The sequence below is a fragment of the Aythya ferina genome (assembly GCF_964211825.1).
Source record: "Aythya ferina genome assembly, chromosome: 1".
In the NCBI taxonomy this organism is placed as follows: Eukaryota; Metazoa; Chordata; class Aves; order Anseriformes; family Anatidae; genus Aythya; species Aythya ferina.
In genome coordinates this window covers 23147398-23165609 of record NC_140296.1, presented here as the reverse complement: position 1 = coordinate 23165609, position 18212 = coordinate 23147398, and the positions used below count along the sequence as shown (strand labels likewise).

At 37.3% G+C, this 18212-nt stretch overlaps 1 protein-coding gene across 5 annotated transcripts in view; it reads right to left on the bottom strand.

The window, feature by feature from the left end:
- The window catches only part of RXFP2 (relaxin family peptide receptor 2), a 29914-nt gene extending 13214 nt beyond the window's left edge, over positions 1 to 16700 (bottom strand). Inside the window, exons 1-9 of one of the 5 annotated variants that reach the window (XM_084506922.1) lie at positions 16612 to 16700; positions 10130 to 10276; positions 8194 to 8271; positions 6997 to 7102; positions 4366 to 4437; positions 3375 to 3446; positions 2913 to 2984; positions 1555 to 1626; positions 844 to 915 (exon numbers count right to left, since the gene is read on the bottom strand). In XM_084506922.1, coding sequence (XP_084363048.1) covers positions 844 to 915; positions 1555 to 1626; positions 2913 to 2984; positions 3375 to 3446; positions 4366 to 4437; positions 6997 to 7102; positions 8194 to 8271; positions 10130 to 10276; positions 16612 to 16654 — 734 coding nt within the window. In that variant the 5' untranslated portion in view covers positions 16655 to 16700. Of the gene's footprint in view, positions 1 to 843; positions 916 to 1554; positions 1627 to 2912; positions 2985 to 3374; positions 3447 to 4365; positions 4438 to 5937; positions 6289 to 6996; positions 7103 to 8193; positions 8272 to 10129; positions 10277 to 16611 lie in introns of those variants that run through there. The other 4 variants (XM_084506925.1, XM_084506923.1, XM_084506926.1 and 1 more) reach the window with 4 other exon arrangements.
- Positions 16701 to 18212: the final 1512 nt, after the last annotated feature.

Here is an 18212-nt window from a genome sequence, read left to right as displayed (position 1 = left end):
GAGTTAGTTAAGTAAAACTGTCCTTAGCATTAATTAAAAGCAAGCAATTAGCTACGTAAGAGAGCAACATGAAATTTTATTTTATTGAAAGCTCTGGGTTTTGCTGTCCAGACAGAAAAGTGACATATTCAAATTTAGGTGTGTTGTTTTTGTTTTTTCCTTTTGCTCTCACTGGGTTTCATACCATCCCACTGCAGGGAATTCTCTTTCCTCACTAGTAAGACACCACCCCAAGTAGGACAAGGAACACTTCATATTTCTGAATCTTTACATGTTTTTCTTCATGATCCTCCTTCAGATCCCCCTTCAGATTCTGTTTTTCCTTTCCTCTGTATTACATGAACTGTAGCTGAATATGAAAAAAGTTAGAATGTGCATTATTGTTGTATACAAAAATATTTAATTTTATCAGCAATGATATTTTTTGCTTATCCCCTGCATGGGAATATGCCAGTCTGAAGGAGGAATGAATTCAGCAAGAAAAAACATCTGCAGGTTGAGATTCAGGCATACTGTATTATGTCTGCTTTGTGATCAGACTGTGAGTCCCAGGACTTCATGGAGTTTGAAAAGCCTGGTACTCATAATCTGGTCACAAGGCAGAAAGCATATAGTATGCTTATTTCTTATTCTTTTTGTTGAAACAAGTGATATCATGACAATTGCCAAAATGCTCCATGTGACTATGCTTACAATAATTCATTTAATGGTAAAGAATACCTCCCTGACAAAAGCACAACTGTCCTGATTAGGCTTTATATATTGAGACAAATACTGTGTTGAGAACTGAGTCACACATATGCAAAAGGTTTTTATTGCTTTGTTTTTATGTCTTTTACTTACAATACCGTGAGCGCATCACATTCTAGGAAGGTGGTATTAGTTAAGGTCTTAATACGATTGCCTTCAAAATCCCTAAATAACAATAAGGAAACTGTTATTCATGAGTTGTAGAATGATTTTGCAGGAGGGAGTACAAGCTCCTGCATAATCTCCTTTTTATGTCCCTCCTTTATTTCTTCCAAAATTAACCCTAATTTATTACCTAGATCTAAAAAAGTATAGCCCTTTCTTTGTTGTGATTTCATCTTTATTTATGGCCCAGCTCACCAACCCTTTCAGCAATAGTAAAGTAATACATTTTCATTTCTCATATGTAGTCTGTATACCAGAATAAATAGAGGCCACTAGGTGGAGATTTTACATCTAATTGCAACGTATGTCTATTTTATCCTAAGTTATGCTTAGGGTAAACATATTCACAATAACTTACTTCATTTTCTTTGGTAAACTGAAGTGAAAGACAGAATTTTGTTAAGCTCATGAGAGTCATGAGAACAAGAAGCAGCTCTAAAAGTTTATGTTGGCAGAGAACTGTGGTATCTTTCAGATAGGCATTTGAGACAACATGAGGTTCAACATTGGCAAAAGCTCTACTGTTTTTAGAATGTCACACCTGGCTTGGACTAACAGAATAAAAAAATGATGAATTTCTGTCTTCACAGAAAATGATACAATAATTTAGCAAAGGAAACTTTCACATGATTTACTTACATCCAGTTAATAAGAGGCATTTCACTACAGATCTTCTTAGGAAGAGTCTCAAGTGAATTGTTTATCATTGATCTTCATAAATTAAAACATGGTTAGAAAACAAGATGTTTTATCATACTTCACAGCAAAATATGTAAGTGTAAGAAAGATATGCAAATGTAAACTTTTGAGAAAATTCCAAGATTAGGTTAGTTACATTGCTTTAAAACTTAAGGCAAATTTAGATTTTACAGAACTACAGAAAAAAAAGAAAAAGAAAAAAAAAAAAAGAACAAAAAAAAGAGTAAGTTGCCAGTAACAAAACATGTTTAGTATCAGAAAAATAATTGCTAGTTCTTAATATTTTTTTTTCTTTAATAAGCAATGGATACATTGACTGAGAAATATGTTGAATCATATTGATTTGATCAACCCGCCCCGCCACCATCCCTTAAAAACATAACCAACAACAAACCAACAAACAAACAAAACCATGTGTCCATTAAAAAAGTTAAATCCTCACTACTGGTATTGTAGGTTTTCCACATGTGCTCTGACCTTTCTCAAGCTCTTTCCCATGGGAGCTGGTAAGGGTACGGAGGATAAGGGTAGGGCGGTATTTCAATTCTCCAAGTTACTAATGCCAGCTTTGGTGGCCGCAGCTGCCTACCAGGAGCTTAGCTGAGATACTTGAGTCATTGACTAATTAAAGATGCAAAGTTTTTCATCTTCTCTGCCCTGAGCCAAAGTAGCAAAAAAATGCATTTTCCACTAGCAAAACCAAATGATTTATTTCCCTGGATACTAATAAAAACAGCTGCTATGTTTTATGAGAAACTGAGATTGTACTTCTCAGGTGCTGATTTACTTGTTGAGGGTGGTGGAAGGAACTTATAGGATATCATTTCTCCTTCCTGCGCACTGTAATCTCTGTCTGAAATGGAATTTCTGTTATAGTCATCACAGTGGGATCTGCATGGTGAATTATCTCAATACCTAGATACTCTTCATTTTCTAAAAGGAGAGGCTAGGTTTCTCCAGGTTGTACTCACTAATTTTCAGTTTAGATCATGAGTTTCTTATAGGTGTTCAGGGAAAAGAGATATGATCCTAAACAGTTTTACAACTTCAAGAATGTGCTTTAGTTTTAACTGAAACATAATTAGGGTGGTCCTAGCGTGAAAAATGCTTTTGAGAAATCCACATTTGAATCTAGAATAGGTAAGTATTGGGAGTTGGCAAGCGTGACTCCTTCATGAAGGATATGCTTGAAATCTTGGGAAAATGAAGGAATTTGGAGGAAAAACAAAAAGATAGAAGGGAAAGCTACTTGGGTATTGAACAATATCAATATGAAAATGTGTAAGAGCAATACTTACAGAAAAAACAAAGACTTTAGGCCAGTAAATAACTGCTGTGAAATTTTCGCTATTGGGTTATAATCCAGAATTCTGGAAAGAAAGAATAGTTTTTTTTTTTTTCTTCTTTTTTCTTTTTTCTTTTTTTTTTTTTTCTTTCTATATCAATGGTCCTTGTAAGGAAACAGCAAAAAAAAAGGACAAATTGAGCAAACCACAAGGAAGCTTCTTGTCTGCAATTCCAGAATCACTAGGCCTAGAAAATGGACCCAGAATAACTAGACTTCCAAAAATTGAAATGTAGTCTTTGTAACAGCAATAAGGAATTGCAGGCTGTAATCTTTCACAATATTTTTGTACAGAATGCTATGTACAAACATAGATTTACTGCTTTGTTTCTTTCCTTTTAGACCAAAGCCAGATATGCATATGTTGCTAGAAATTAATAATACTTTTACAGACAAGGAGAAAATGGGTACTCACAGCCATTTCAGTTTGTGTAGATCTCTGAATACCCCAGGTTTCAAGCTGGTGATGCAGTTATGGCTGAGATACCTGTTGACAAAGAGTATAACGCTGGAACTAAAATAATGCTATCTCAAACCTGGTAGACTAATTTTAAAGAGAGGAAGCCAAAAACATTCAGACATGATGAGAGCAACCAGAAAGATAAACAACTGTGACAGGCAATGCTGGATTTTAAAATGCTGTATTTTAAGGTTACTATCTCATAAAAGGCTGTCTGCTACTGCAAGGGCAATAGCATTTGACTTAATGCTTTTTAATATTTTATATGTGGAATGATGCTTGGTAAAGCATTAAAAATGTGTTTTATGAATAGTTTTGTGCTGCACAGGGGTAGATATGTTTTGCTGTGATGCAATGGACAACTTTTGCCTAGGTCTTATACATACACTATTTCAGATCAAGACAGATGTAGTAAAAAACCACTATGCATTAATACACATTGATCTGTCAAAATGTCAATAACTGTAGTTTTTTATTCCAAACTTGATAAGAAGCCTGTAAGATTAGCCTGATTTTCAAAGGCACTGAGATTTTATCATCTGTTGGAAGTACCTGGATTTTGAGAAATACTGTGTAAAAATGCTACAAATACCAACATCTGAATAATTTAGCCAACACGCTTTGTGAAAATCAACTAATGAGGCGCTGTCAGGTACACATACCAAATGAAGTTTATAATGGGTGAGTGAGGATAAAGAAAGAAGTTCAGTGATTTGTCTTTGTCCCAGAGTTCAATTAGAGTCACAGTAGGAGTTAAAATACAGGGACTGCTGACTTCTAACACCTTTCTTAAGCTACTAAAATATGCTGAATTGTGTTTGAATGAGACTGAAGGGTGGAAGTTTTGATGCAACTTCCCATTTTTTTTGGAAGGATGTTTGCTCTGTGATATCCAAGAAGCAGGGTGTGATATAAAAAGGCAAAACTAGGTCAATACTGTACTCACAATTTCTGAAGTTTGTATAGTCCAAAGAATGCTCTCCTCGATATTGTCTGGATGCAATTGTTTTGTAGAAATCTAGTATAGAAAAGGTAAGAAAAACAGGATAATCTTGTCTTATTAACTTCTTACAATTGCAGATATTTTATAATCCCCTATTTATCCCCTTCTGCCATTTAAAGCACACTGCTAAATTAATGCCTGATGTAATACCACTGAAGTCAGATTCAGTATTTTCCACCAGAGCAGAACTTTCTAATGACTTCTGTGAAGCTATTCAATACACGGTCGTGTCATTCTCATTTCTTGATTATGCTATTGGAATAGAATATCATAGGGTATAAAAAAGAAGGTGCAAAATAGAAAGCACTGGAGGCTGGAGAGAAAAGCCAATATTGTTCGAGGGTGCAGGCATACTATTTTGAATTTTATGAAATGTAAAAAATAGTGAGGCCATCCTTCTTGACACTTGTGTTAATGTACATTGAATCTGGTGACGCACCTCTGCTGAAAATTAGTGGCATGTATATTTTGTTTATATAAAATTGGTTAGCACCCTGCCCACTCTTCAAATTATACAGTCCTTTCCCATGGAAAGGCAATTCTTGAAGGCTGCTAATCTCTTCTGGTGGTTTGAGCTGTCATTAGGAATTATCTAGCAAAAGGCATACACTATCCAATCCAAAACAAAAGGTGAGCTCAAATATTGTGTATTTATGTTTTTTTGTTTGTTTGTTTGTTTTTAATGAGGTTTTATCATATGTCTGTCATATGAATTTTTACCCTTATATTTGTCCATTTTCTCATGCAGACCACATATTTGCTAGCTTTATATGTATACCTTAATCCCGTAAGAATTTATTTGAGGGAGATGCCAATTACAGTGCTGACTGATTGATTGATTCTTATTTTTTATTTTTGTTATTAACAACAGCCATATTTAAAAAGGATACAAGTCATTCTACCTCATAATATCCAAATATCTCCCTTCTTCATAACTCAGTGGAAGGCAGACTGGTTCCTACAGGAACTTGGAGGAAGTTGTATTGGAAGCCCTCCAAGTCAAATTCCAATAAGAAGGCCACTTACTATATAAAGAACATGGAAGACACCATCCAGCTTGAAAAAATGTACCAGTGATCTATGAGAGGACTGACTACATAGTAGAACTTGCCATGTGTGCAGCTAATTTCATAATTTGTGTTTGGTTTCCATGGTGTTGAGGCATCAAAAAAGAAAGAAAAGGGAAAAATTTAAAAGATGTGTTATTTAACCTTATAAAACAGTAAGTTGCAGTTTCATCACCAAACGGCAGTAGTGCTTATTTGGCAGATTTATTTTCTGCTTACTTATTTTTCTGTGCCAGGGACTGAGACCAGATCTCTGTGTATGAAGCTGCTCACATCTGTGCCTATCCAGCTAGACTGGCAGACCAGCATGATCAAAACATCAATTTTGAAAGCACGTGCTGTGCATTACTGTTAAAAAGTGAACACAGAGGTGACTGTGCATTGATTTTATGCATTTCATGCAGTCCTGGACTCATGTAATGCTTTAATAAACTGTCAAGATACTTACATTTTCTTCACCTTTGTGTACTTGCTGAAAACTTCATCTGGAAGAGAATGGATCTGGTTGTGTGCGAGTGACCTAAAAGTAATCAGTAACTGATGTTTAAACACAGGCTCAGAGTCTAAAAGTCTTTGGGTGCATTGCATTGCATTTCTTAACACTGGGTGCATTACTTTGGGTGCATCACACTGCCTGGGAAGCCTGGTAGCCTCCTCAGCTTCTTTGTCATCCATCCTCATTGTTTGAATCCCCAGGTGAAGCTTCAGTGCCCTCCCAGGATTAGCTGGGAGGGACAGTTCTCACTTTGATCTCTTTGTAAAGCAAATGCACTTGACCACTTGAGCAAGCTAACTGAAAGCCATCCAACTTCTTTACTCAGTTTTAGGACTGGCCTCTTCTAAATATTTCCCTTTGCTGATCCAGGCAGATCTTTGGGAATTTCCCATGCTACCAAGGATTCAGCCTTACATACGTTTTCACAGCCTGTAAAACTGGAGCTGGCAAGCTGAAATAGGGAGCTCTGAGTCATCATTAAGAAGCAACAATCTTGAAATTCCTGCTGCGGTAACTTCAGCAATATTTGGTGGGTGCCCATTACCCAAGCGCTGGCTGCACAACCAGTGATCTTTAGTGAGCACCCTGGGGCCCACAGACTTGAAGCAATAGGAATGACAAACCCAAGTGGCATTCAACTCGCCTAATTGTAACGTGGACAGTGCAAAATCCTCTTCTCAGCTAACACCCAAACTCTCTGTAGGGGAGAGAAGTAAACACAGTCTGTGTGCAATTCCTACGACCTGTATTAGATGACTGGTTTACACTGCTGACACACATATATTTTGTCAAATGAATTCCATCCTGAAGTGGACCTTGTAGCCAAACACTCACAGCATTCACTACATACTGGTAAATCCCTAGTAAGTACCTATAGTGGGCTGCTCTTTTCTGCAGTCTCTGAGTGCAGAGGGCCCACATTTGGGAGTTCAGCACTATGCAAAGTATGTTCAGGCATATCTTCGTTTCTAGTACAGCTTTATGTTGGGGAGCAAAAGGGACTCCACTTACAGGACAGTTACATTACTTGAAACAAGTGGGACAGACTTCAGATTAACTCCAGCACATTCCAGTTCTGTTTCCATGCAGCTGCAGCCTTCTGGGTATTGCTGGAGACCTAGGAAAATGAATTACTGAGGGAGTGTTTTACATATATATGTCTTACACCCACGAAGTACTTCTGATCAGATGGGGTGTCACTCTAAGACCCCTTTTTAGAAAGGAATTGGACATTAAGATGTCTAACATGCCCCCTTCCCCAAATTACCTTTGTAAGGTCCACCTGTCAGGAAGGCTCTAAAAGATGCTGCTGTGCTTCCTAAGACTGCAGTAATTTACACATAATAAACTCAAACACAGGTAAAACATAAGTCAAATTTAAAATCCTGTTCTCCATAAATACAGTACCAGCTGCAATAAGGTTAACTGAAAGACAGGATATACTCTCTATATATATAAATATATAGATAACACACAAATGAGAACGTCTGAGAAATTGCTGATACAACAGTTTCGACAGAGAATGCAGATTAGTTAAAGTCACTACAACTCACTGAGAAACTGGATGCTTTGATTTTAGTGCAGACAAGCGGGAACACAGCATCTAAACTTGCTTCTTTCTTGCCACAATGCTGTCCTTGCTTGCTGCAATTAAAGGCTTTTTGGCTGCCCCTCCTTGGCAGTCCTTCTGAAGAGCTGTCTCAGAACTGTACTACTTTGACTAAGCTGGGGCTTTGGGGCTTATGACTCCTCATCAGTAGGCAAGAAAAATATTTTAGAAGGGTTTAATGTAAACCAATTCAAGATTTTTTTTTTTTTTTTTTTAAAAAAAAAAGCTTCACAAAGAAACCTTTCTTTTTTCTTTTGTTCCAGAGTGAGATGAAAACAATTATTAGATTTCCAAAAGTTTTCAAAAATTTAATTACTATTTTCCAGCAAGTCTGCAGAGCTGCAACCTGGCACTAACAAATACACTCCACACAGCTTCACTCTGCTCTGCCTGGTGTGCGTGCAAAAAGCTCTGGGAAGCCAAAGGAGTTCCCTGAGCTCATCTAAAATTCCAGATATCTCTATAATTATAGTAAATATGTATATGCAGTGAAAAGTCTTAGAAATGTAAAATAGTGTGAGGATACTAATAAGGGTGTTATAGTGCACTTAGAATTAAGTCAGAATGGCAATGAAATGGAAAAAGCAGCAATTACTTACAGCATTCTTCTGATAAATCCAGATAATTAGGCTTTCCACGAACCATATCAAAGATACTTGCCCATCCACTGTTATCTCCTATAAGAAGTGTTAATATTTGTCATCTATACTTTAAATTCTACATCAACTTTTAATGAAAACCAGAACATTAATACCAGAGAACATGTATTTTGACTGTGGGGTGTATCTGTTTTCTGTCTGTTTTCTGATATGGGATGTAAGCAAAAGTAAATCTTCAAAATGATTGTTTTGATCGTCTTTTTTGTTGATTATGAATATCTATTATAAACCCAAATTAAGAAATCTCATGCAAGTGGAATGTCAGAAGTGCACCAGACTATGACCATGACAGAGAGAAATCTAAAGATGATGCAAAATATTATTAGATGTGTTGACAAGAAGTTTAAGAACTTCTTTACCGAAAGGGTTGTTAGACATTGGAACGGGATGCCCACGGAAGTGGTGGAGTCACCATCCCTGGAAGCCTTTAAAAGACATTTAGATGTAGAGCTTAGGGATATGGTTTAGTGGGGACTGCTAGCGTTAGGTCAGAGGTTGGACTCGATGATCTTGAGGCCTCTTCCAACCTAGAAATTCTGTGATTCTGTGATTCTGTGATTCTGTGACAAAAAAATAAGTGAATGCTAAAATAAAATGCTTAACATAGCAGAGAAACCCATCCTGTAGTACATGGTATAGCATGGAAAGTTACAAATTATTTACAGTGAAAATGTACATGATAATGGGAGTATTTTAGGACAGGAATGAAAACATAGAAAGTGATTCAGTAAAAAACAGGAAGTTTACACCAATTTCAAGTAAATGAATACAAATGGTGACCTCAGGTTTCATACAAACCATGGAAAATAATGAGTACAGATCAAGTATGGAACAGTGAAATGAATAGGCAGTTTTACAAGTTATATTGTATTTGAGAGAAAACAAGTTAATGTTTGTATAGCATAGAATTTTTAATAGGTTGGCAGAAGATAGGAATCTCTATTTTATACAAAGAATATCAGTCTTTGAGCAATCAGTGTTAGTACGCCAAGGTGAATTTTGGAGTTGGTAATGGCACTGGAAATGTGCCACATGGAAAGTCACAAATACAAAGGACCCCATTCAAAGATGGTAGTGAGGGGTGGTGGTAAAGAAGAAGGAAAGAGGCACAGGAGGGTGGTTTGGAATACCTAGAAAGAAGAAAAAGAAGTGAAAGCGATGTAAGAACTACACTAGGAAATAGGTCGGAGGGAGGATACAAAGCAGGAGATGACAGCAGAGTTGACACATTAGCTTCTGACCCAACATGTTTTAGAGTCTCACAACTTGAATGTGATGTAGAGGGAAACATGCTGCAAAACAGGGATCGTTTCTTAGCCCAAAAAAGGAGATCAGTCTCATTGACCTCACTTCTTCATAGCTCTTTTGGATTGAGAGCAAACATGGAGATCAATAAGAGGAATGGTGGTATGACCACCTCCAAGTTCATATGTGCTCATGTACATATACTGACATATGTATATAACTAAAACTCTTAAAATACTTAAAATCATCTGCTCTTGAAAAGCCTTACTGAGTCTAAGAACCCCTATTTATCTGCGGGAGCCCATGCATCCACTTTGAAGGATTCCCCACACAGTGATTACCCCCTCTCCACAGCAGAGGACTGTGCAGGATTTTCACCACTGGAGTCCGCCTGGGGCATGCCTTTAGTCAGTTGGCATGGTGTCAGCATGCCAGCCGGCATCCTGACCAGCATGGTGTAATTTCCTCATTCACTGAAGAAATTAAAATATTCAATCACACTAAAAACCCCAGACTTGTCAGGCTTGCAGATCATCTGAAGGCTGTTAGAGATTCCATGTGTATTAGTTGGAGGAACACATGCCACAGCTAGATTTCGTTTCTGCACACTTACAGCTGTTGCTGTACTTACCACAGTTCTCCTCATCTGCACCATTCTCACAGTCATTTATGCCATCACAGTGAAATGCCCGTGGGAGGCACGTTGTATGATTTCCACATGGAAAATAACCCTTTTGGCAGACCACGTCAACAGAAACGCCTTCCATCAAGCAGGACTCTGAGAAAATATGGAAAGACATTTCCTCTAGAACAGAGTATATAAAAAATGATGAAGCTACAACCACTGCATGTGACAGAGCAATTTCATTTTACACTTTGAAGTATGTTACATGTCATTTTAATTCGTTATAGCATCATCTAGAAATGGCTTTCTCCATCTGGAATCTAGGAGAGACATCTAAAAGGGTCTGTTTGCTTTTCTTCTCTCTTTTCCTTTATCTGCTGAACACATTGCTAGCCAAAAAATAAATAATTAAATAAATAAGTAATATGCTTATCAGTATCCTTTCCTGGTAGACTGATTCCTTGCTGGTGTGAACATTACGTTGTAAAACATGTAAGTGGGTGGACAGGGCAATGGAGTTTTGGTGCTCCTGGCACAGGGAGATGGAAGTCTTACGTGGAGAGAGAATTTCCAGCCAGAGCATGTGGAAAGCCACTTCCCGTGCTGAAGGCAGGTAGGTAATAGAGAAGTGTTCACTTGCACATCAGAGAGATGCAACTTGTAAGACTTACTGCACACAACTGCAGTAAAATCTCTGAGCAATTTGCAAGTCAAATTCTGATATGAATCTGCAAAGAGTGGTATCAGATTTATCACTTTACTTTTGAAATATATATATATCTGCAATAATTCAATTAGATTTATAGTCTTGTAAATCACTGATTCAGACAAGACGTTAAAAGCAAGATAGTAGTTTTTATTTCCTGTATCAGCACACGTAACAGAAGACTGCATTTCTGCAGAACATTTGCAGGAAATCTGCTATATTATTCCATTAGAGCTATGGAGCATTTGCAAAAGCGCTTCTTTCTTTCCACAAAGCTTTCAGGAGATTTTATGAAAATCTAGTAAAAGAAAACCCTTTTCTTATTGCTCAAAAAAAAAAAAAAAAAAAAAAAAAAGCAGAATAAACAAAACATAGTAAAGCACTTTGCATTGTGCAGCTTTTTTTTTTTTTTAAATTATTTATTTGTTTTTATTATTTAGCAAATTCTTTGAAAAGTGTAATTCAAGTTTGACAAAGCAAATTGGATTATGATCTCAGTTGAACTGATGGAGATGCCTGTGGACCCAGCTTGCAAAGGCAGCCATGCTGAATTTGAATTTAGACACACGAGACCCCTAGGGAACTATACACAAGACTGAAATGAAATACATGGGATGAAATTGCAGGCAGAAATTACTAAAACAAAGTGAGGTAATCCAATTCCTATGAGGCCAATGGACAATTAGGGGCTATATAGCACCAGCACATATAGAAAGAGCAGAAGTACAGCTAAACAGTGATCTTTAACAAGTGAATATGTTTTAGTTTTATCTAAATAATGCTCTCCTAATGATAGTACTTTTTGTATGATACAAAGAATTGGGGTTAAGGCACAAGACAAGAGGAGATGAAATATGTAGTCAAGTCCAAGCTGAGACTTGATATCCAATTTCTCTTCATTTTGGAAAAAAATCTCATCAAGATATGCTTTGCCTTTTGAAGTGAGTTACTGCTAACATCCTCTTATTGTGTTGTTTGGAAGACAGAGGAAAAGCTGTAGACTGGTGTTTCTGAAGGCTCTTCCTGGGACCCAAAACATTGATACAGACTGGTAAAACCATGCATCTTTGTATATGACTATTTTGAATAATATTGCAATTAAACTGTGATAATTTACTGTTTTTATCAAAGTTCTTATGCCACTGTCAGTATTTTTTAACCCATTTTTTCATGTGTCAGATATTGCACAAAAGTTGGACTGGAAAAAGCCTTCTTCTTGTATTCATGGGACAGACAAAGCATTGTTATGAAGCATTTTTTCAAACTTCACATATATGCTCAGTATGGCCTGACATTTTCTTTCCAGGGGACTGAGTTGTGTCCCTGACCTCTCAAGAGAAGCAAAACCACAGCAGATTGCATGTGGGGTGGTGGATGGAAAATTCAACCTGAGCCTCTCTTCACTCCCAGCATTCAGTTAATTGCTCTCATGGACAAGAAATCAGCTGCTACCCAAACAGAAGGGGCTTCTTCAGTTTTCTCTTTGTCTCTACATTCATTGTAACTTGTCTTAATTTGTTCGTTCATCAAGCATGGTGTATTTACAGCCCTGGTAGATGCAGTTGCTCCTTTCCCACTTCCCAGTAAGGCTCAGGATCTGGTGGGCATCGCATCCTCTCTCATCAGCGTCTGCAGTGCTGGATGGAGCAGTTTGCTTAGACTCATGATTTACTACCCCACAAACAGCACTTTGGCTGATGAATAGCTACAGATAAAAGTGGAAGCTTTGCTTTCAAAGCAATAATACCGTAAGAGCACTCCTTTGTTCACCATGTGATAAAATTCCGTCTTCAAATTTCTGCCTATGATGGAGCTGCTCCTCCTCTGGTTACTAGCAGATTTCCCCCTGTTTCTTGCCATAAATTTCTGAGTGGCACAAATCGACCAAACGATATTGCACATTACTGAGGATCAGCTGGGTTCATGCAATATGTGCACAGTCCTCAAGCATGCTGCTGTTATTCAACGTACTTTAATAGAACAAGTCTATAAATTGATTGCAAACTTAATAGCACAAGCAAAGTACGTCGGCTCAGTAGCTGTGGTTGTAAGAACAGTTTTGTTTAAAGCAGAAAAAAAAAAACCCAAAACATTCTCTGCAAATGTCCATTGCACTAAGACAAGATTTTAGAGGGATAAAATCTTTTTTTTTTTTTTTTGGAAGCTCCTTGTTGAATTAACACTGCTTGGAGCTGTTATAATGCACATAATTGAGGCACTTTTCAGGTGACAACAGCCTTTTTGATCCTGTTGTCAGCGCTCTCAGGTCAGTGTGAGAGCAGGCAGACCAGCTTGCTTCACTTAGCTTCAAAGTCACTGAAATCAGATTATTGATTAGGGGCTCAGCTGAAGCTCAGCTATGGTTAAGTTCAGCATTGCTCAGGAAGGAAGAGACGATAAACAACAATGAATCATAAAAACAAAAATGAAACAAAAATGAATCATAAGAACATAGGATTAGAAAAATAATCAGAAATGGAAACAGAAACTGTTACATTTCTGGATCCTGTTTCAATGTTCCTGTTTCAACACACACTAATACACACACAAAAATGTGCACATACCTAAGTTTTCTTAATTATTCTTTTCCACCAATGTTTTTTTTCTAGCTGGGAAAAGGAAGAGTTGGTTTTGTACCAAATTTTCCATGGAAAAAAAGTACTCTGTAGATTCAAACCACAGAAAAAGAGATACCTGGTGAACAGTCAGAGGTTGGACTCGATGATCTTGAGGTCTCTTCCAACCTAGAAATTCTGTGATTCTGTGTGATTCTGTGAACTTGTGCCATAACATTTTTGAAGTTATGTGCATTGTCCATGTTAAACATCCATGTAATGGTCTGAATGGTGAGCAGGATTAAAACAGTGCAAATTATAGACCATCATTTGTGATATTTAAAAAAAATCTACCAAAAAAAAAAAAAAAAAGCACTCGTAATCTTTTTTTTTCACATGAACCTAAAACCTGCTTGCTTTAGGGTTCCTGTATTTATTACAGTGACAGCCTCTTCATCCACAGTGCTCCACAGGGAAACATCATCCCTGACCTCTCACTTTGAAGTGAACGGCACCTTTACCAAGTGATTCTTTCTCCTGGTTGAAAAGTGAGTCATACCATAACTTATGCTTGGTAGTTGTGTGACACTTAAAAATGATTAATTGTCACATTTATAATAGCTAGTGGATTTATTATTATTATTATTATTTATATTTTATTGCCAGAACTGAACTGATCACTGGCAAGCATTGGCCCTGTTATTAAGGTCTGCACCGTAACACTGAGAAGCAGTTCCTCACTGAGGAGGTGTTATAGCTGCTCTGAACAGCAGTTCATTAAAAAGAAAAGAAAAAAGGTAAATAAAAAAGTTAAAAAAATCTGGGATTTAATATTTTATCCTTAAATTCATCAAGCATAGAATCACTAGGCAGTGATATATAAAGTCAGGGCCCACTGCTAGAGATGCCTGTTCTGTCAGTCACACCAGAGGATCCTCCTGGGCTTCCTATCAATTCAGACAGATGAGACATATTCATGTGTTCACATTTTAATCACTGATGTTTCAGGCACAGCTTGGCTAATTAGCATTAATTACAAAGGCAGGACTCTGATTTGAATATCCCCCTTTCCACCCAGCAGCATGCCAGTTTTGTTTCTCCAACATGCCCAGGATGCTGCACAATTACTTTCCGCAGGTCTTGACATGTAAGGCTTCCTTTTGGATGGAGCACCTGGTGTCCCAGTGGCTGCTGGAGAGAGAGTTGGGGGAATAACTACCAAAAAAATAAAAAAAATAAATAAAGGGGGGGAGCTGTTTGTCGTCAGCCGTTAGAGGGCAGTAAAACACCACCTTTTTAAGCAGCATCGATTTATTCCCGCTAAATACGAAGGGCAAGCTTTGAAGGTTAACCAGCCATTCAAATACCAAGAGTGTTTGTAATCTAGTGATATTTCCCACTCTTTTAAAGTGGAGTCACGTATCAAAGAATTTTAGAGTCCATAACTAAACAGCCGCTATTCAACACCCATTTTGCAGTAATATAGATGTTTTTCCTTCCAGACCTGCTGCAGATGTGGCTTTCCCAGATGTAACCGTATCTTGTGATATTCCCAAAGTTGCTATACTTACTATATACACATTTTTGGCAACATTTCAGAGGAAGGGGCAAGACTGAAAATGTGCAGGGGCACATCAGTCATTCACTTCATATTTCTGTACCTCCTGAAACACAGTGAGGACAAAACACACAAGAGAGGAAAGCTCTCTCTGACTCGTATCCCCTTCCCTGCGATGCTTGCTTATACCTGTGTCACTGTGGACTCAGTCCCTCTCTAGTCTGAACACTCTGATGCAAAATTGTCTCAGCCCTTATTGTCTATTATGGAGGGGGAGCGGCTGAGAAATAATGACCTTTTAGTAATACAGCCGTTTGCTTGTCTGCTTCTTTATTTATGGAAAAAGCAATTTGAAATAATAGAAGGGATATTAATATTTTTTTCTAACTGTCCCAAATAAATAAAGATTCATTTCATGGTGTGTAAATAGGGAAGATAGTAAGGGGGGTGGTGGTGGTTGTAATAAGCTACTTCTAACTTTCATTTCAGCTAATCAGACTTGTGACAATGAAAGCAATATATGGAATGGAAAGTTGACTCACTAGATGTTTTGTCTTAAAGTCAATTTTGGAAAGATAATGAAAACAACTTTACATTAAAATAAACATTTTACACTAGCACAGTGTTCTTCAGTGATAAGCAAAACAGCAATTTAAAAGTAGATATCTTTAAATAGAGTATTTAATAAAATTCAATACTTTCTAATCCTGCATATTCTACTCCTTTATAACAGGTTGTCTACAGAACAAATAATATATTCTCTCATACTTGTTTTCTATTTCTAACAGGCTGGCATTTTATTTTTCTTTTTAATTTATTTTCTTCCTAGTAATGCACTTGCCGTTTCATTTTCTCACTTTGATAACACTCTACATTATTAGAAAAAAAAATGCTATTTCATTAAAAAACTTTCCACAAGCTTAAGAATTGCCATTCATGAGCTAATTACAGTGAAAACCATTTATTCACTTTCCTACAATGCTTCAAGAATTGATAAGCATAAGAAAACTATTTATTATTATTAAAAATTAATGTGTGTAGGAACTGAAATGTTTTAATTTTTGAAAATTTGTTTAAAGGAAAGACTGTAACTTCCACTTGTATATTGTCGCTAAACTAGTATTTCTAATGAAAATAAGTTTTCTCATAGAAGCAATATTTTAGGCAATTGTTTCTAAGATTCAACATGCTTGCTTAAATGTATCGTTCTATTTTTAATTTGCTTATACTGAAAAGATTTGCTTCACTGAATTACCACAAGTTTTGCTTAAATTGGGAAATACCCATGAAAACTTAGTTGCTAAGTTAAATGCTTCCTTTTTTTCACCTAATATGTAGAAAATGTGCTATGATACAGAGGTGAAGCTTGCTGATCACAACAATGTTTCATTACATTAGGTATTTTTTGAAAAAGCATGGCTTTATCAATTAGTTTTGTGGCCGATAAATTTAATCAAAATTTAAAGCAACCTGGTTGGGCAATTCAATCATTTTACAAAATCAGATTTTCTCACCTGCTTTAAACTTAAAAAAAATAAAAATAAAAAAGTTTAACGAAATCATGCAAATGAAAATTCATTACCGATTCCTCACTTTAAATGAAATTTCTTGTTAATGTGTCCCAAAAGGCACTCAGGCTAATAAAGAATTAAGTGAGAAGTGGTCTTACCTTTGATTCCTAACAGAAGAATGACACAGAGCAGGAACAACATCCTCGGAGCCCGAAGGGGATGGGATGGGTGAGGGGACGAGTGTGGCCATGGAGCCGTGCTCTGCTCTGGGCCCCTCGCAGCTGCCCTCCTGCAGAGCCCCAGCCGGGATGGGATGCGTGGCACCGAGCATGCTCCCAGCCCCTGCTCCCTCTCACCCACCAGGTTGTCAGCACTTGTCATAAACCATCGCAGACGTCTTGTCTGGCTCCTGGTTTGCCACTGCTTGTGCCTGAGAAAGAGCGCAAGGGATTCCGATTTTACTGCGTTCACAAGTCACTTCTGACAGGGCGATTTCTGGATCCGAGGTGTTTCTTTACATACGAAGTTACTTTTATAAGGAAAATGAAAATCTCTAAACAGTTTGCTGTTGTCGTATCACAGCTGGGATTACAGAGCAATGATGTTATTCAGATTTTTTAATTACAAAGCCAACTGAAAATTAACACCCAAATGCTTAAACATGACGTTAAACACCGCGCAGAGCTGGGCCACTGAACTCAGCCCCTTTGCTGTCTCCAAGGGTGAGTTCTCAAAGTTTTTTTCTCAAAGAAAGCTCATTACACTTGTGCCCTAATTATTATTATGAAAAGTTAATATTTTTCTGCCCCGTGTTATGCCTTTATGTGTCCTCAATGAAAACTTTATTTTTTTTTTCCCCAAAAGAGGATACTACAGACATGTGAAAGATCTTTTCCTACACCACTATCTGTATTTAAAATTAAATAAGGCAGACATGTTCTTCTAACATTATACATCATTTCATATAAGTTTGCAGTGCATTTAACCAATATACGTGACGAGCAACACACTATGTTCTTCCATGCTATATTTTGACTTAAATGGGGAAAATCAATGCAAAAAGATTGTAGTACATTGTATAACCTGAAATTATTTATAACTTTTGTCTACAATACTTTGAAATATAACAGCTAACAGGAAGAATGCAAAAATCTTCAGAAAAGGGGACTACAAAAATGCGATGTGTATGGATGGTCTATAGAGGGCCAAACAGCCATTCACTTCTATGCAAGGCAAAGAACAATTTAAGTGAGGATGGAGACTCATTCAAGAATGTATTTGACTTCAGCCACCACAATTATCTTAGAGGCATTTACGATCCCAGCCCACGGTGCTCTTTATGTTGAATGTGGGAGGCAAATGAAGGCGAGAGTGGGATGTGGCACATTTCCACCTGTATTTTGTAGTGCTGTGTAGCACTGTAGAGTTTCTGCAGTTTCTGAAACAGCAGGTGGAAATGTGGACATTTACCAGCATTGAAATGCAGAAGGTGATTGAAGTCAGCATAGGTGGAAAGGTCTAAAGGTGCCTTGCTTGGCACTGTTTGGCTCTGTCTCTGTTTTGCACATCCTATCTTCCCAGGCACTGCCTATTCTAAAAGAAGGGATGGATGGCATTTGGTTTCAGCACATGAAAATTAAAAATATAACAGAGGGTCATGCAGGATTATGTGGGGTTCACATGAAACAGTGAAGTGAATGTCATTGCTGGTTGTTGGCATCCCATTCCTAGCAAGTTGTCTGTTCAGGGGACTGAGCTG